Source organism: Varanus komodoensis, unplaced genomic scaffold (genome assembly GCF_004798865.1).
Source record: "Varanus komodoensis strain SLA01 unplaced genomic scaffold, ASM479886v1 scaffold7_1, whole genome shotgun sequence".
Lineage (NCBI taxonomy): Eukaryota > Metazoa > Chordata > Lepidosauria > Squamata > Varanidae > Varanus > Varanus komodoensis.
In genome coordinates this window covers 18713274-18733256 of record NW_025336479.1, presented here as the reverse complement: position 1 = coordinate 18733256, position 19983 = coordinate 18713274, and the positions used below count along the sequence as shown (strand labels likewise).

General features: G+C 41.0%; 1 protein-coding gene across 1 annotated transcript in view; it reads right to left on the bottom strand.

Moving 5' to 3' along the window:
* DOCK2 (dedicator of cytokinesis 2) overlaps nucleotides 1–18287 on the bottom strand; it is a 315348-nt gene extending 297061 nt beyond the window's left edge. Inside the window, exons 1-4 of the mRNA XM_044453756.1 lie at nucleotides 18119–18287; nucleotides 9000–9083; nucleotides 5253–5293; nucleotides 805–860 (exon numbers count right to left, since the gene is read on the bottom strand). Coding sequence (XP_044309691.1) covers nucleotides 805–860; nucleotides 5253–5293; nucleotides 9000–9083; nucleotides 18119–18158 — 221 coding nt within the window. The 5' untranslated portion in view covers nucleotides 18159–18287. The remainder of the gene's footprint in view (nucleotides 1–804; nucleotides 861–5252; nucleotides 5294–8999; nucleotides 9084–18118) is intronic.
* Between the last annotated feature and the right edge of the window lie 1696 nt (nucleotides 18288–19983).

Genomic DNA, 19983 nt, shown 5'->3' with positions numbered 1-19983 from the left:
ACCCTCACATATGCCAGCGATTGCTCACCAATCTAATAGAACCAGAGAGAATGGACAAAAAGGAGGTGGAATGCTAAAAGGCCATCCCTTTAAAGCTTTCAGAAAAGCAGCAGAGCCTTGCAGGGTTAGTCAGGCTAGGTGAGCGCCAGAGCTTGTAAAACCAACTTGCTATTTTGGAGCTGTCCAAGGTACTACAACTCTGGACATCTATTTGTCTGGCCAAACACCATCAAGCCCTGTGGGCTTCCACTTCCCTTTACTTTACAAATGTTTGCCTATTAGATAGGGGTATTCACCTCTAAGTTTATCCATTTTATGATAGGAATCAATGTCTGTGCCAGTCTCTTTTGAGAGATCTTCAGAGAAACTATTTAACCAAGTTGATCTAAATATTCTGCTACCAACTAGAAGCTTTTTATTGTCTCACAGATGCAACAGCTTTCTCCTGTCATCTGTCCTTCAGTATTTGGTACTGTTTAGAGATAACCTCTAAACAGCTGTTGACAGACATTATTAATGTGTGTAATCCCTTTCTTTTAAGCTTCTTAAATGAGTGACTGCATCCTGTGGTAGTTAATTCCCTCCCTTATTTAAGTGTTAATACTGCCAGTCAGTTTCACCATCTGACCCCAGGTTGCAGTGTGGAAGACAACAGCCAAACTAGCGTGAAACACAGAAGGGGGGTCATTATGCTTTCTTTACCCATGTTGTCATTCCTGTACATTTTACTCTACATGAGGAAATTCTCTTGTAACACATGCAAGAAACATATGATACCTCAAAATAATCAACTAAATGTAATACCTTTTCTTCTCAATACCAGTTTCTTTGATATGGATAAAAGATTTTGGAAATATTCCCTGTTGGAAGAAGAAAATGCACAGCCATTATGCTTTGCCAGACATATCTTCATGATAAGCAAAAAGGAGCACGATTGCATATACATAGTCCAGGAACCAGGTCTGGTGAGTTGCATCCTGTAAAAGCTACCACTGCAACTACAAACTACAGGGCTGGGGCCAGATTTAGTCATTTTAGAGTATACACATTAAAATTCATGGGACTGAAATTAATCATAATAAACTAGCAGTGATGAAGCCTTGAAAAAACGTTCTACCAACATGGATAATCTTGAATAAGTTGGTCTTGGAGAAGGTGATGGAATGTGTAGTGACATTTCAGCCCCAGGTGTTTCTAAAAAAAGCAGAGTCGAATTATGATTCGGCTTCAGGCCTACTTACGGGACAGGGACTACCTTTGTGGACAATCTACATCAGGAATCTGATGGAGGAAGATGTAATTATTGGTTTTCCTGGACTATCTAATAGCTGACAATACCATTGACCATAATATTATTTAGGACTGCCTGACTGGGCTGGGCTGGGGACACTACTGTATAGCAGGTCCATGAATTCTTGAAGGGGCAATCTCAGAAGGTGGGTTTGTTCATTCCTATTTTTCATTTGTTATTAGGTGCATTTCTATATTATCTGTTGTGTATTTTTAGCCACCCTGAGCACTATTTGAATAGCACTGACTTCAATGACTTCAGTGGGTCTGCTCTAAATATGACTAGTTCTGGATGCAACCCATGGAATTAAAGCATTCTTGTAATATTGCTCACATGAAAAGATATGCTTATAGACATTGTAAATTAATTTCAGCCTTTCATTCTTCAGCATCACATATTTGACAATGCCCAGATGAATGCTGCCAGCAAACGCTGCAGCATTTTGCCTTTCCAGAGCTCAGCTGCAGAACACATTGTATGTTGAAAGTCTGAGTTAGTCTCTGGCATTTCCTGTTGAATGGATCGGGTAGCCTGGGATTTGCAAGAGTTCTGCCTGGGAGCCTTGAGAACAATTGCCAGTCAGAGTGCATAACACTGGGCAAGACAGACAAGCAGCTGGATCTGGCATAAAGGGACCTTCCTCTGTTCTCAAGCAGATTTGCTCTTTTCAGGTTTAATTGATGCTCAGCATGCAATGGGTAATCTTATAAGGGATGATGATGTTGCGGAGAAGAGCCTAGCTGGCTGCTCATCCCCCAGGAAACCTCAATTTCCTTCAAACATGCAAGACACCATCTTCATTCAGATGTTTTTACACCATTCCCAAGAACAGACCTGAATGTATATATTAAGGTCTTTCTGTGGGGTGCTTCCTATTTTCCAGTGGTCTGTGTGTACAAGTCATGGGGCCTGGCTTTCGTACAATATATGTGACTGGGAAAAGTTGAGCTGGAACTACTAAACTGTATCACAGAGCTAAATTGGTTCTCAGATTGGATACTGAAATGGACATTAAACCAGAGTTCACAATTTCCCTCTAAGATGTAGCACTCCAGTTTCAGCAAACCAGGATATACACATCAAAACCAGTATTGTAAAGCATGGATATTCAGGCTTGACCTTCTCCACGGCTTTATAAAATGGACCATTAGGGAGGAAGGGAAGAGAAAGTCAATAGAAAGAAGGAAAAGACCAAAGTGAGCAGATGTAATTTAAGGATGTGTAGTTGGCTGTAAAAACAAAGAAAGACAGTCACAAGTCCTGGGGGACAGACAGTATTCCAGTGATAGGGTAAAGGGGTACAAGTGAAAATAGGGTAAATTCAGGGTCAAATTTCATGCTACTATAAAGATGTAGCTAGCAGCTATCTTTTTTTTCTTTTCAAAAAAATTATTTTAACATCTGGTTTTTATTGCCCCTCCCAAACAGACAAGGGAGGCTTAATGCTTTCAACCCAACCATAATTTTACCCCCTCCCCATGACTGCAGGGGGCTTTTCTAAGCCCTATTTGTATCTCTTCTCACCCCTTGTAGTCATCCAGGTAGATATTATTAGTAAAATAGCACCTGGAGCAGGAAGAAATAAGGCCTCTCTATATGTGGAAGGTCCAAAAAACCCTGGAATGTCCACCAGAAAAAATAAATAAATAAATAAATAAATAAATAAATAAAGGCATAGCTGCCATTGCAGACCAGTCTAGCATGGTGCTTAGACCTGGGAGATTTGGGTCCTAGTCCCTGCTCAGCCATGGAGCCTGCTGGGTGGCTTTGGGTCAGCCACAGACTCTCAATCCAACCTACTTCACAAGGTTGTTGTTATGATGATAACAAAGGAGCTATATAGGCTCCTTTGGTTCCTCACAAGAGGAAAAATGTGATATATAAATGCAATTGTAAAATTATAATAAAGTAATACTAGCAGTACCTTTTAAGGAAGTAGTATGTCCTTTCAGATTCACTAGTCATAGAACAAATGGAACAAGGAAGGAAGGAAGGAAGGAAGGAAGGAAGGAAGGAAGGAAGGAAGGAAGATACAGAGAAGCAAGACTATGGAGGTTTTTGAAAGAAGCATAAAGTGAACATGAGACAAAGCCAGTGACGAGACTATTACAAGTGATCACTATGATCAGAATGATGGCAGGAAATGTAAAATTATCAAGGAAAGATACAAGAAGTTTACCACAGGACTCAAGCAGTGTCAGATGGATATTAATCCATTGCCTAGAATCATTCAAAACCCAGAAAAAGATCTCAGTGGTCCAGGGGAATCTCCACATACAGAGCAGAGTTTCTGTCTGTTGTATCATCTTGTGTACAGTAATCTGCTGAAGAGCTGATGCAAAACCATTTCCATGGCTGAAACAAAGTAGGCTAAGGGGCAACAGAAAGAAAAAGAGGCCAAGCTTTTAAAAGTCAGAGTTCCACTGCTGCTTACATAAGTAACTCCATTATCACTTGATCACGTGGGTATGATACCAATAAGAAAAAGGTCAAGGTTTGTTTGTAAAAGCAATTTTTAAAGTACAGAACCATCAAAGTACCTTTTCTGTTTTTTACTGAATAGAACAGTAACGCTAGGTCACAAACAGAAAGCTATTTCTACTTAACGGAGAACAAGGAAATGAGTTTTCATGCTATCTTACTCTGATTGAGTCACAGTTTTAGGGGCAAAGAAAAAAGGATACATTCATCAAGCCAGTTCTGTAGACATCATGTCAGATTTGAATGTATAGTGTAGTATCGAAAAAGTGACAATTATTTAGGCATGCCCTTCTAATGGGAAATCTTCAATCCAATGAAAGATAAATCAGTCAAGGACTGAGAAAGATGAGTGGAACCGAAGGACAGAATTCTGGTCTAGCTATGAGCAATTTAGTAGCTGCAAAAGTCAGCATAATACTGGGAACAAGAAGCCGAACCACATTTTACAATGTATTGATTGTGATGTTAGATGCATTTCTACTTAGTCAGGCAGTTCCATTTTCAGGCTTTTATCTAGGCTGTTGTTAACGGCTAGATGTCAGAATTCCTGCTAGTTGGAACCCTGCTTGTAGGATGCTCCCACTGGGTAAAGGGAGGTGAAGGCATTTGGGAGAGCTTCTCCATCCTTCTGTGACTGCTAAAAATGTTTTGGACAGATAGAGGACCTTCTGAAATAATGTGCCATGTGGTACAAAGGACTGAGGAGAAATTAATCCAAATCACCCCTCCTGTTTTTTTCCTGCAGTGGGAGCCTGCACTGGATCTAAGTCCCTTCTGTGAATGGAAGGGCACTCTTGACTCTTAAACCGTTATGTTTGCCTTTATGGCTATGACTGCATATTGCTTTGTGACATCTACCTGTATGTTGGAAGCCAACTTGAGCGTGCTTAAGGAAATATGGGATTTAAATGCTAATGAATGTGTTTAAATGCCTCTTCTACGTAGAGATGAAGATTAGGACTCAAAGATTTTAGGTATGTCCAGGTTTCATCCACCCTCATGCAACAGAACATTCATTGGCTACACCAGATTTTTTTTACTTTACCTCAGTTGGAGTTTCTCATAAGAGAGGAATTAATTTTGAGAAACACAAGCAAAAAGATCCCCTAAGCACAGATATCTAGGTGAATTCTGGCCAGTTCAATTATTCCTTACTAGATATGTCTAGCAGAAAGATCCTTGCCTCTTTTCATCATATATAAACATATGTTGGATCCCAAACCACTTGTTTTTCCTTGAAATATTGCCCACCTAAACAGATTTAGGGTGCAACCCTATGCACACCTCTTGAATTCAATGGAACTTTCTTCAGCATAGCTGTGTGTAGGACTGTGCTGCAAGAGACTCATCTTCTCAGAATTAACATCCAAACATAAAAAGGGGAGGGAAAGAATGGATAGTAGCTTTAAAAAATCAAATAGAGTTTTAAATAAGTTATATTTAAAAATAAGAATAACAAAGACAATAAAAAATATCTTACCTCTGTTCCTTTATGTCGTACGAGATATCCCTTGTACCAATCTAAAATTCAAAGTAGAGCAATATTTTCTATAATGATTTTTAAGATACAAAGTGTTCCCACACATTTGACTTCTCCAAAACTAGGCTGAACTCTATGTATATTTATTTAGGAGTGAGTCCAATTGAACAACTGGGGTGTACTTTCATGTAAACATGCATAGGGTTGTTCTGAAAGTGCATTTTCTGTATCTAACTTTTTAAATGATGTTTTTAAATAAAAGTAGAGTATATTACTGAGAGGCAGAAAAACATCTGAGATTGCCCAATCTTAAATTGTCATCACAACTCCAAAAGCTGACACAACATAGTATTGCAATCATACTATTGCATGAGTAACAGAAACCTATGTGCTTCCTTCACCCTAATATAGGAAGATTTCAAAGATCTTAATACAGAAAGAGTTTCAATTCCAACAAGCTGTACAAATGTGTGAGAAAATCCTGAAAAGATAATTTAGCATCTATATCAAGACAGTCTGAAAGCTTAGAAATTATTTGCTGAATAAACAGGCGATTTAGTTTATTAGCTACAACTTGTAACAAAAATTTTCAACATTACCAAATCTGCATGTACTTTAGCATTGGTTTCTTAACTGCAGAAAAAGTGCCCTTGAAAACATGACATATTACATACTTAGGGTTAGTGTAAAGTGTGTGTGCGGTGGAGGGGGTACATGTACCAAGATATATGTCTTCCTTTTCAGAATTTCATAGATCCTTAATGAATCTAATGAAATAGGAAGGGTTTCTCTTCAGTACGATGGTGTTGGTTCTACTCTTGGTATTGCATTTATACTCATAAGTGCTGGTGGGTTTTGCTCTGATTATATGCTGTAGCTTTCAGGTGACACTTCTTTGTCTTGTTTCAATTTATGGTTTTTTGAAGTGTTCAGAGAGCTTCAGCTTTTGGCTGGTACTGAAATTTAATCAGTAAGTAAAAATAAAAGAAAGATTAAATCAATAAATAAAGATTTAAATAAAATTTTAATCCCACAATGAAAATACATATTGTGCCCAGTTCAGACGTGATGGCAACCATGCTTTCCAGCAACACAACAAGCCACAGCAAGCTTCCCTGCATGATTCCCTCTCCCCTCTCTGCTTCACAAAGGCACACAGGGGTCTAATCGCTTTTTCATTCCATTTCAGTTTGCAGCCAACACCACAGCCTTGGAAAGTAAATGTCATTTTCACTATGCACTGCATGAAGAACTTACTTTTTGACCTCTTCCACCATTCAGTTTCATTATGATAGTGTTAAGGGAGAGGAAAAAGCTGTTCCCTATCCACTTTATCCACACTATGCATCATTTTATAAGTCTCTGTCATCCTCTCCCCTACTCATCCGCTTTCCAGACAAACACTTCTTTTCACTGCTGTGGCCTGCCAGGCACCGAATTTGCTGTCTTTTCAGCCCCAGATTAACACAGCCCTCTTTGAAGACTTTAAAGATCTCTAGGGACCTGATGGGTTTATCCAGAGGTCTTTTTTTTCTTTCTCCTTTTTCATTTTATTTAATGTATTTAAATGTATTCTAGTATTATTTCATTTTCAATTTTTGTAAACACTTATTTTTATTACTTGCAAGCTGCCTAGGAAGGCCTTCAGCGGTTATAGGCGGCATATACATATGTGAATAAATTAAATAAATATGTTGTTTTATATTTTTGAGTTTTTTTTCTTTTTCTTGTAAACTGTCCTGAGACGGTTGTAGTGGATGGCCTATAAAAGCTTTTAAGAAAGAGAGAGAAAGAGAGCGATTCTGTGGTGAATTGCCCAGAAAGCTTCCGCTATGGGTGGCACAGAAATAATTGTCATCATCATCATCTCTCCTGTATTGATAACCAACATGGAGACAACCGAAAATATTCTGCAGGGTGGGGCTGGGCTGGTGGGTAGGAGAGTGGGGCAGGGGTAGCACTGTTGCTTCCCTACTTTGTTTTTCCCTGTTCCAATGAAAGCTTTCAGGCCTTGCTCACTGAGGACACAGCACAGCATCCTTTTCCGAGGCTTGTTTTGCCTGGTAGGCCTTGTCGGACCGGACTAGGCTCTACCAATCGGAGCCAGAATTGCTTTGACAGCCATTGCCTCGAGGGAAAAGCCACCTGAGCCTGAGCATAGCTCCACTGACAGCAGCCAGGGCATGGCAGGCTTGGCGAAACTCGACCGTACAGGCACGGCACAGGACAGGCAAATCTTCCCTGCCCTCACAAAAAGCATTTGTCTCTGATATCAATATTATATAGCTACACACAAGCTAACCCAGGAACGGCCATCTTTGTAAACCTCTAGGTCACCACCCTGCAGCCCTAAGCTACTTGACAGCTGGGGCATTCAAAGAAGTGCTAATAATTTATGTTGTTATGCACTGTTGCTAAGAGATAAAAATTAAATATTAAGAAGGGTTGGGCAGCTCAGCTCTCCACATCCCCTTTCCTGCCAGGGCATCTTATCCTCATTGTGAACCCACAAGCCCCCATGCAAGCCCCGTGTAAAAAGGCAGGAAGGCAACGCCAGGAAAGAGACCGCATGGGTGAGGCCTGCCAGAGGGGAAGCTGAGAGCATTGTGGGTAATCGAAGAAGACAAGTGATTCATCTATTTAAAGTCATTGTTACAGGTAAAACACTCTCAGGGGCGGGACACAGAATACACTCAGCACAGGGCAAGGCAGTCAAGATCGGGCTGGCATGAATCACAGGACCCAAAGAAGACCAGAAAGGCAGGCATGCCGGCTGCCGGCTGTCAGGCTACTCTTCTTTAATAACCAAGATTTGTGGAACAATACAGTTTCCTAGGCTTTAATGCAATGCTTGCAGTTCAAGAGAGACCTCTTCTGGTAAGAAATGTGCTAGGCATGTTTACCTAGCTTTGTTTTTTTGGTATATATGCCAATCCCTTTTGCGACCAACAATCAAAGGCCTTCTTTCTGGGTGTTATGTATCATTGCATATATGAACTCTGCCCTAATTCCCGAAAACACAATTGCTCTGTGTTTTGTTTCTGAGCAGTAGCAAGTGCCTAATTTTAACACTGCATTTTGTTTGTTTGTTTAACATTTACATGTATGCAATTTAACAGTTGCAGCTTTTCCAGTTTTGCAAGCCCTGGATGGTTTCAGCACTTTCAAAACAGACAAGGCAAACCCCTTTGCATTAAAAATGAACTGAGAAGGATTACATTTGAGTGCTTCAAGATAACAAGGGAAAGCACATTTTTGTATCGCCTTTTCTGATGGTCCACAGAAGTACCACCACAGGTGGTACTGAGTGAGAAACAAGGAACTGAGTGAGAAACGAGGGAGAAGACCATTTCCCAGCTTCCCCACTCCTCTGTTCATCCAACAAAAATTAGCAACTGGAGCACATGGCATCTTCCGTGGACACTAATAATAACCTTGGTTTGTTTGTTTGTTTACCACTCCTCTAATATTATACCCAGAACAGCACATGGCATAACATTAAAATATAACATGCACCAGAAGCTCACTGATTTCACTGTACATAAATCAAATCCAAAACATAATTCAGATCAAAATTATATATCATGCAAACATATTAGAGATGGTAATACAAGCATCATCCCTGCAAATCATTCCTCCCAATGTGCCCATAACTCAAGCTGATCATGCAAAGCAGGCAAAACTGAATTATGAGTGCAGCAATATATTCACCAACAAGAAAACATGACTTTAATGTGATTTTCTCACCTTCACAGTCTTCCAAAATATGGACAACATCACCAATGTGCAGAGATAACTGTGGCACTCTTGAAGCACTGAAATTGTATATTGCTGTGAAAGTACAGAAGAAAATGTTGTTGATTCAAGCAAATTTATATCTGTGAAAAAGTAATTGTATATGGACATCATGTAAAGCACACTTGAGCATTATGGGAACAAGCTTGGTTGACCCTCAGACTCATTTGCTTCCATTTCCCATCTCCCTGTTTGGAATGGCTGCACACAAGAGAGTGGAAGCTTTCAGTTGTATTCAACTAATGAAAGCTACAGTGAAAAGTAAGGGTAGGGTGAGGTATGATTTAAGGAAATGATCCAGGATTGTAAGCTATTCTTTGAAGTTAGTGAGTTTCCCTAACCCATAGTTTAATCTGACAAGATTCTGCACCCCTTCTTGTTGCAGCTCCATCAGAGAGGGGAAAGAGGACCCCATGAGTCCAAAGGGTCATATACATAACACTAAACCATATTTAGTATGGTCTGCCCCAGACTTGGTACCTCTGGATGTTCAGCACCCATATGCCCCAGCCAAGCCGTTCAATGGTCATGAATCCTGGGAGTTGCAGTGCAGGACATCTGGAAGGAACCAGGTTGAGAAAGCCTACTTAAGTGTCCTATGTCAGCCAGGGCCATGTGGAACAGAGGTCACTTGAGAATCACATTTTTGATCTAGGAAAGGGTATGAATATTCACTAAGTCAAATTAAACTAAATTATGATATACTTAATGTCGGAAATCAAGAAGTCAGTTATAAATGTGAGAAGAAAGGCTGCACAAAGAGACTTGATTCACAGAACAACAGTATTTGGTTCTGTTTTGATTGAAATATCAAACATAAGAAATATGAAAAATAGCAAGTCACCACAATCAGGCGACCAGAAGGAATGGTATTTGCAGTGGCAGGCAATGCAGCCAAGGACCATGGACTTTGGGAAGCGGTGTTGTGTCCCTTCTTGCAATGTGGTGTAAATAGGGAGACCCTTCAATCACACAACATTCCCCCCATTTCTGCCAGTCTCCGATACCCCACTGCAGCCATCTGTACTGTGCCACGGGGAACACCAACCCTCAGGATCAGCAGAGCAGTTGTCCTGCACTGAACCCCGGGCATGAACAAGCAGCCTCTTTTGCCACGGAGCCTCGGATCATGCTACCTCATCGTTCTGAGGCACAATTACTATTTGTGTAAGTCTTCCATGTCTCTATTAAATCAACCTGAAGCACAAAAATAAGAGCTAGATTTGTTCCAAAGTAGGAGCTGGGCTTTTGATCATAAAAACGTGCGTGTTGAATTGTCTTAGTACGGTCAATACTCTGTGGTCCTTGACACATATTTAATGGCTTCAAATTGTTCCAAGTTCTCTCCTTGGCATCCCAGCTTCAGTGACATCTGGAGATCAATGCTGTCATTTTGTTCAATACTTCTGGCTTGTAAAGAGACAGGAAGCCACAGAAGGCAGTGTCAAGGCAGAACAAAGCAAAGACTTCTATAGCAACGATTAAAAGCAAATGTGTTCCTTTTGTCCTCATATTTGACTGTGCCTTTTAAGTATGCTAAGCCTCAGTTGTCCCTTGTAGGTCAGCCTCATTACAGTTTGGGTACTTGGCAACACTTCATTCCAAGCATGGGAGCGATCCGGTTGATACAGACACTGGCTGGGTTTGGGCAATCAGCGGGAAAAGAAGCCACAGTAGCGTCTTTTTCCTGCTGCCACTTGGTTCACCTAACGACCCACATTGCATGTGGCATCCTGTGTGATTTGAATCTGGCAAGGTGTGGCGCAAGGAGTGGCTTGAAAACTACCTCAGCACCGTACAGCAAGCCGTGGGCTCTGGGATAGCTGCAAAAGTACCTTCGTCGTGCATCTCGACGGGTTTGGACAAACACAGGCAACTATGTACCATGTGGTAATTAGGCAACTCATGTGCTGTATGCTCAGCTTGTTTGGGTCAGGGAATGCTGACTGGCAACTTTGAAGGCACACTCTGGTCACAAACAAGTTCTGTTCCTGAGAAAACGGAAATTCATCTTTATGTCAAATTTGTATGCAAGTCAGATCATGTGGAGTTGGCCCGCCACATTCGCAGGGGTCGGGAACAGGACCCCATGAAAGTGGAAAAATGGCACATATCTGTAGCACCGCCACCCTGCTCAAACTCATCAGCACCTGCTCTTTGCAGCAAGGAAATGCAGGACAGGTTTCCCTCTCTGGATAGGCAGGACAAAAAGGAATGCTTCAGAGGCTTCCCTCTCTCCCCTGCTTCCTCTCTCTCTGTGGTGATGATGATTTTCTGCAATTTTTAAGTATGGGCCATTCTTAGCTCAGACATTCATAACTTGGGGACTGCCTGTATTCTATTCCATTGTAATTAAAAATAATAACCCTTCCAAAAAGGGAGGGTACCATTTCGATGCCTTAAAATTACTGAACGTTTTGGGAGATTGCATTCTCCATTTGTATTCTACCCTTCTTCACTGTAACTCCTTTTGTGTGGCAGTATCAGAGACAAATTGACCTCTCTGCTCCCTTGATCTTCCCTTCTAACATTACTTAAAGGATTTTTAAGCTACTTCCTTCAGGCAGAAATGATCTGACCACCTTGACTCCCCCCTCATGTAAGGAGCACCTTGGGTAAGGATTAAAGGATCTGAGCTTTCAATACTTCTTTTTTACAAATAACACCTACAGTAAGGTGGTTCCTTCCCACCACAAAAACAAAGCAAAACAAAAAACCCAAACCAAACCAAACCAAGCACCCTTTCATCACAAAAAGTGCTAGGCACAGTGGGCCCATTATACACCCCAAAATGGTGGTCCTGTAGTCCTTTTCAAACTGAGGCAGATTGTAGCTGAGGGGTATTTTTGGAGGGGGAAATGGTTTGCACCTCCTTGTGTTGGGTCAGCAAGCTTCCAACAGCTGGTTCTTGTAAAATGTGAAGACACCAGGAGAGACAGTTCTGGAATTCTAACCTCAGGTCTATTCTATTTTGAGCTTTGGTGTTCAGTGTTTGCCTCTTTCTTTAATCTTCTTAGCTGGACAGAACTACAATTATGCAAACACCTTAATGCAATTGCTGCATCAACATAAAGCAGATGCATTAAAACACACACACACAATGCTGTGTCATTTAGATTCTGATCCAGCCTGCCCCATGTGATAGCCTCCAAATGTAATGGATTACCATTCCTGTTATCCTCAGCCAGCACAGGCAGGCTGGGGAAGGCTGTTCTAGTCACCGTGATATACCATGCTAATTCCCGTTAATCATGATCTCTCTTAAATTGCACTTTTGTTGGGAGAGGAGAGGTGAAATGCAATAGATATTGTAGATAGCACGAAGTAGCAGCAGTTAGAACAGAGGCCTCCAAACTGTTCAGGGCCATAAGCCCATCTGGCATTCTGAAAAAGTGCCCAGGGCATTGCCACAAATCAGGTGATGGAACGGGCTGAAGGGCCAGTCACAAAACCCGTCCCCTTTAACTGTTTTTTGTTTATGCATCACCATGCAGATAATACTGACTCTGGCTTGCCTTTCTTTCCTTCCCATCTCTGGTTCTGGTTTCCCTCTCTGGTTCCTCTTCCTTTCTTTCCTTCCCCACCCTATCAAAGCAAATGGAGCAATTCATCCCTTGGCTTTAACAGCATGGAAAAAGCCCCTCTGATGAAAATCAGCCAGTGGCAGCCAGATGTTGCCCAATGGGCCCTTGATGGGGAAAGGATTTCACCCTCACTCAAGTTGCTTTTCAGCAGGGGGACTTTGTCTCTCTCCACACATGGAGGGATTGCTCCATTCAGTTGCGTCTGGTGATGGGTGGGCAGAGGGAATCACATAGCAAGTGCTTCAGCCCTGGCTTGCATATGCAGTGGCACCTAAGGGTGCCATGTTGGACTTCCCTGTGTGAGACTGTGAAGCAAAAGTTTTCTATAAAATATTACATGGACCTTTGGAGTTTATGAGCTGCTTGTTCACCTTGTTGAATACAAAGAACGTCTTGAATGACTTGATCAGTGTTTGTGTTACATTTTCTAAGGTATCAGTGACAAATAGATTCCCGGACATTGCTAATCCATTACAGACAATGTCTTTCATGGACTCCAATATTTGGATCTAAGTCTCCCATTAACCTGTTGCTCATCTATTTATTATATTTGTCTTAATGGCATACCTGATTTTGGCATTTACAGGAACTATAGAGGTGTGGAAGTAAGTCCATGCCCACCATTACCAGGCAGACTTCTTTTAGGAACATAAAAATTAATGCTCCAAATACAGTTGACAGAATGAAGAAAATGATGGTATTTCATTACTTGTTCTTAGTAACTTAAAATAAGTTACCGTAGTGACATGGGCTGACAAAGGAAGTGGTTTGACAGGCTTGATGCTTTCTGTGTTAGTGGAAATGTACAACTGAAATGCTCCCAAGTCATTTCAAGTGACAAAAGTCCTGTTAAAATCTAATAAAGAGGCAAAGGGAAGATGCATACTTTTTGAAGTCCAGACATGAATTACAGGAGCCCAAAGGGTAAAAAAAATCTTTAAAAATCCTATTGGTTAACATGCATCTGTACATTAGGGATATATGGATTTTAGTTAACCTGTTCCATGTATATTTTGTGGATTTTCTGGCTTCTTTTGCCCTGTCAGTCACTTATTGAAAGAATCAGATTTTTTACATTCAACAATATATATAAATCCTTCATTGCAATTTACAAAATGTTCACTGTGCATCACATCTTTCATATCTTTCTTAGCTCAAGTGAATGATCAATATACAGAGTGCACAAAAATGTGCTACACAACAGTGGTTGAAGAAAAATCAGAAAAGTTTTGCATGTTTTTATGTGTTTAAGTATATATATTTTTTCCAGTAACTTTGTATTTTTATAAAATCCCAGAAAATAAAAGTGTGCAGGTCCATGTAATCCATATTACTCAGAAGATACTAGTCTAGTCTGCAACTCAAAATTGTGGAAATTCAGAATCATTTGGATCCATTTCAAGATAGAGAAATCTATCTTTCTCTGACACCCCTAGTATGCTCCTCACCAACCCAAGGTAATTTTTCTAATCAGGTGAGCTCTGGTCCATGAAAGCTTATACTATGCTACATTTGTTAGTTAAATGAAATTTCACCTACTTGCTCTCCAGCTGTGTTGGACTACAATTCACATCATCCCCAGACAGTGATCATGCCAGCGCTCTCAATCATTCCAAAGTGTGGGACACAGAATAATGTGCTCAGACTATAGGAAGCCAGTTCTGACTGAACATCAGGAAGAACTTTCCTGACTGGTAGAGCAGTATGAGAATGGAACCACTGACTAGGGAGGCTGTGGGCTCCCCCATACTAGAGGCATTCAAGATGCAGCTGGATGGCCATCTGAGGAGGATGGTTTAACTAGGGGTCTTGCACTAAGCAGGGAATTGGACTTGGTGGCCTTATAGACTCCTGCAAGTCCTACTATTCTGTGAGTCTGATTGTCATCCAACATATCTTGAAGGACCCTCTGCTCCCATATGTGCCTATCGACCCCTAAGGTTGATTTTGGAGGCTCTTCTGAAGGATCCATCCTCCAAGGAGGTAAGGAGGGTGGCAAAGAGGCCTTCTCAGTGGCTGTGCCCCATCTATGGAACAGCCTCCCTACAGCAGTTCGCCTGGCACCTTCTTTGCAATCTTATTGACACCAGACAAAAACAATTTTATTTTTCAGATATTTAATAACTGATTTCATTTCTGTATAATTTATTAATGATAATTGAATTAAATGTTGGTGTATTTTAGATTTTAACTTGCACTGTTTTAATTCTCAGGTTAAGCTCTCAGCAGTACACTGTATATTATACTATATGTTTATTATATATTGTTGTGGTTTGTGTTTATGCTGGGAGTCAATAGTTATGTTGCATATTGTTTCCATTGTCATTGTTTACATGTGTTTGTAAATCTGCCAAGGGAGTCCTCCTGGACTACAGGCTAACGCAGATTATAAACTCCATTATGAATAAATAATCAGTATCTGGATGTTTCACACTGGGAAGGTGGGTCTAAGATCACAATTCACAATTCTCACCACTGTTTCTTCACTATTGGTTAAGTACCTGAGCACAACGTATTGTTATGTGATTCCCTAAGCAGTGAGAAGTTGCAGAAGTTGCTGGGTTGGGCTTCCTTCCTTCCTGGATTTGACAGAGTTATTTAAAGACGAACTTATGGCTGAGTTAATTTGCTTAAGACAGAGTTGGGATCCAGTGTGGCATAGGAGTGACAGCATAAGACTGGGACTTAGGAGATGCTGCAAATGTTACTGGATAACTTTGTGCCAGCCCTAACCCTCAGCCTAGCCTACCTCATAGGGCTGTTATGAACATAAAATAGACATCACCTCTCATGGGTTCCTTGGAGGGAAAAAGCCGAGACGTAAATGTAATAAATAAATATGCAGACTGAACACAGGCCCAGACAGACAAACATTCCAATATCCCATTAAACATCGGATCTCCAGGAAAGCACCCCTGCATTTCCCAAAAAACTCAATTCAGCAATCTGTGTATGTGTCTCTTAGTCAATCTTACTCCTAGACTGTAGTTTGATCTATATTGTATCACACTTAGCTATGTTCAAAGAATATGTCTTCACTGGTCAGTTTACCATCTAAATATTGGAAAACATGGTTCTCCACTCCATGAATAAATCTACTATCAATGAATTCCTAATGAGCAGTAAGTACCTGAGATCCCAGGCTCTAAATGTTTTTGTCAAATCCAAAACTCTGCCTGAGTATTACCTCCAGGAAAATGCAAGGTCCTGCTTGTAGAAATCTGAGATGCAGAAATGCTCCTGCCTCATATGTAAAGGTCCCATAGAGTAGGGGACTTTACTGTGCAAGGTATACATCACTGTCTGATATCAACACCACAAATGGACCAACATTTACATGCTTTAGAAAACAGAGAAGAAGGAAGGGTGCATTTTAGTCACTAGGTCATGTCTATCAATATTAACCCATAATTTATGACTTCGGACTGGGATGGTGCTGAGAAAACCTGATGGAGTAGCAGCAGAGGACACCCCCTTGCCATGCAGACAGGTCGGCTGGTGTGAGCCCAGCCCTCAGCATGAGACGCCATCCACTCACAGAGGGACAAAAATCACTCGCTTTAGATCTCTGCACAGTAAGTCATTTACACAGAAAACCTGGTTCGCACTGGGGCCAGCTTCATGGTGGCTGGAAGGTCTTTTCAGCAACACCCAGACAGACTATATCAAGCACTGCTAAAGCCTCACAACTTCCCTTTGTGGTGCTTGCTTGTGATCTGTGTTTGCCTCATCACTGTTTTTTTTTTTTTTAACTTCCTGAAGTCAGAGATAACAACATAAATGAACCTGGAGTCGTAGCTCAATTTCAAGTTGAACTTTGTAGAATAATCTCTGTACAACCATGCCAAGTTTTGTGTATTTCATTACAAGTGTTTGGCCTCAGGAGAGCTGCTTTCTAATGCAACCTTTTGAAGTCTCATTAGTTGCTTAACACTACAAAGAACCATCTTACTTTTCATAAGCATGCAATTTAAGTGGTGTTGCTTGATTTGAAAACTGCAAAAGGGAAAACAGAACAGATTGTCCATGCTACAAAATGAGTAACAGTACATTATTTATCTACCTATCATTCAGGAAAAATAAAAAGCAAAAAATATAGATTGGCATACAGTACTTTGTCATGGGTGTAGAAACTAATCTTGCATGGTCCTGAGCTTCTCATGTTCCTTCAGCAATGTGGAACAGAGTGGAACTCTAGAGAGTCCCATGTCACCAGCTGTACATGTAATGTGCGTGAGAAGCCATTCAAGAGGATTCTGTTCATTGGCAAAAGAGACACTGATTCCCCAGTTTGTTCATTTTGCAATCGTAATAAACCCACTAGGAGTTCTAACCTTATCATTGCACTGAACCTGAAAAGCAATTTGTACCCACCGTTTCTTCCACAAATCAAATGGTTCCTTATTATTCCTTAGTACATCAAGTATATCAGAATGCATATGTTGTCCTGGCATCATTCACAGGGATATAGGAAGCTGCTTTATTCCAAATCAAACTGTCAGTCCATCAAGCCCAACATTGGCTAAATGCTCTAGGATTTTAGAGAGCAACCTTCTGCCCCATCCAACCCTTCATTGCAATGCTGGGGATTGAACCCAGGGCCTTTTTTGCAGGCTCTGAGCTATGGTCTTGCCTATCTTTCATTGCAAAGTGAATGTTTAAAGCCCTATTTCCCAAACATATGTGTTGGACGGCAACTCCCATCCTTTCCAGACAACATGGCCAATGCAGAGTGAGTGGGGATTATGCAAATTTCAAGCCAACATGTTTGGAAGGCATGAAGATGGGAACATCTCATTTAGGCAGTGGGTATATTCACCCATTTACTACTTCCTCACTTGGAAATCCCCCGAACACTGTACAGTTCATGCTTCCAGATTAGTAGTTCGGTGAGAGTTACTATTACATTATCACTGTAAAATGCATTGGCAGTTTCATCACACAGGGAACATTTGTAGCAGGTGGAAGAAACAATCTAAAGAGCTATCACAGAAATACAAATCAGATGTACTTACTCTGCCTTATCACCAAGGCAGATAACACATTTTGGGAAATAGGTTTACTCCTTTCCATTTCCTGCTTATGGTAGACCTGACAAGAAGACAAGTTGCACAACTAAGCTGTACTGAAGCCTCAGACGAGTTCAAGCATCTAAGCCCCTGTTGGGTGATAATTTTATTTAAAAAGTTATCCTAATTTAAGTTGGGATCAAACAGTTATTTCCACACAGGACCCAGTGAGAAACCTGGGAACAGAAGCGACCGAACAGAGGAACAGAGCTAAGCAAAAGTGACTTGGAAGTACCCTTCATCCATCACTCATGCTTTGAAATATGCGTGTTCAAGCTGAAGCCATTATAAAACAAGTCATAGAAATGCTACCAACTTCTTTTGCTGAGCTTCTGGATTTATCTTCGGGCAGTTCGGCACTTCTCCTAATACTGTGCAAAAGAGGAAAAGCCCAGAGAGGTGACTGCATGATACATACCGACTCCAACCTTCTTTTCACTTTTGTGCCATGGAGTCATTTCCAGTAAGTCCAAAGGGCTACAGGAGCTGTGATTCAGTGGAATGTCTGAGTGTGAAGCAGATGGAGCAGATGGAGTCCAGTGCCAGCAAAATCCACAGGCCCAGGAACCATCAGGCCGTTTTGGCGGCTGCAACTGCTGCAGTGGGTTTTGTCCCTCTCACAATGTCTCAGCTTCCTTCCTCTTTCGTTGTGCACTCTGCTCTTACACTAAATGAAAGTTAGACGTGGAGGAGGAGGAGGCAGCACAAACCAGGTGCTTCACTGATGGGGTAATGACAGTTCTAAGAGCAAATAGCCACACGAGAGGAGTATTTCCAAAATATGAGCAAATCATATACGCCAATATGAGCAAATCATGACGCTAGACGCATTTGAAAACCAGTCAATTCACTGTATTAAAAAAATCACCACATGTTTAGGTCAATGGTGTATCTGTTAGATCATACTGAAGCAATCAATGTGGGCTTTAAAAAGCCTGATCTCACAATTGTCTACCAGCATGAACAGTGGAGCATTAAGAAAGCTTCTTTCTCCTTGAATGGAATGGTAGTTTGTAATGGTTGTATACTGGATTATTCAGATTATCTAAACTGCACTCATTTTTAACCTAAAATCATTTTTAAATGATTTTAATCATTTTTACTCAGCAAATACTTTAGTACAACTGGAGGAAGAATTCTGCAAGGAACCCTGCAGATGGTTGTGGCAACGGATTAGACTTTGAGAGTACTTCTGGCTGTGCACAGGACAAAGTAACAAGCAAACAACATCGTTATCACACAATCTCTGTGCAGAAAATGAGGACATCCAGAGTCTGAGATATAATCCTGATACTATAATTAGAGAGGTCAGCAGGGGAGGATCTATTGTTATCGGATACAAGGAGGCTGAGCTGCAACCATCCAACAGTACTTTTACAGACACCTATCTTCACAGTCCTCTGAAGAATATCAGAAAAAGTGGGGGAATTTCCTGCAGAAATTTCCTCACAGCCCCAGCTAAACAGCCTTGACCAGACTCAGGCTCAGACTCTAGGTCACTTATAGAACTGTACTGCCTTCCTGAGGAAACCATAATCCATTGATAATCTCCTATCAGTCATTGGCAGCCCTTGCTATCATCGATGTTGAGACTCTTTACAATAACAGCCTCCACAAAGATGGTCTGCAGACTGACTTCTTTATCATCTGGACCCATGGACTAGAGGCTTATGCCATAATAAAGGTGTTTTTAAGGGGCCACAAGATACCATAATGTTTTGTGATTGGTCGCACTGCACTTTGCTCCAGTGTGGAGAAACATTTGCATTTCATCAGTTTCAGAAAAGGTATAATGTTTTCATTTCATACTACCATTGTTCCATTCTCATTTCTCACAAAGAAACTCAGCCTGGCATTTTATAAGTCATTTCTTACCGTCACCAAGCATCATTCATAATTCTTCAAATATGTCTTTCATTCTAGAAAAGGTTTCCTGTTCGAAGAAACCACGGTAGCCCAGAGCCACAGGATCCTGATGGTAATGGAACCTCTATTTTAGCTTCATGAGTCCATTGTGGATTTTTTTATCTCACAGTAAGCCTGCAGCACACACAGGATGCATGCAGCTGCCATTTTGCAAATCCAACATCCACTCAGGGTTTTTCATGCCATGTGAACCTCATGCATGTGAGTTCTAATAACCCTCCTATAACCTAGAACAGACCATGTTTTGTGGAAGGGTTGTTTACCCATCACATAACCATGCTCACCAGGCTCATATGACACAACAAGCCCCAAGTGGGACTTGAATATACACAAAGTAGCACTCATAGCTCATCATTA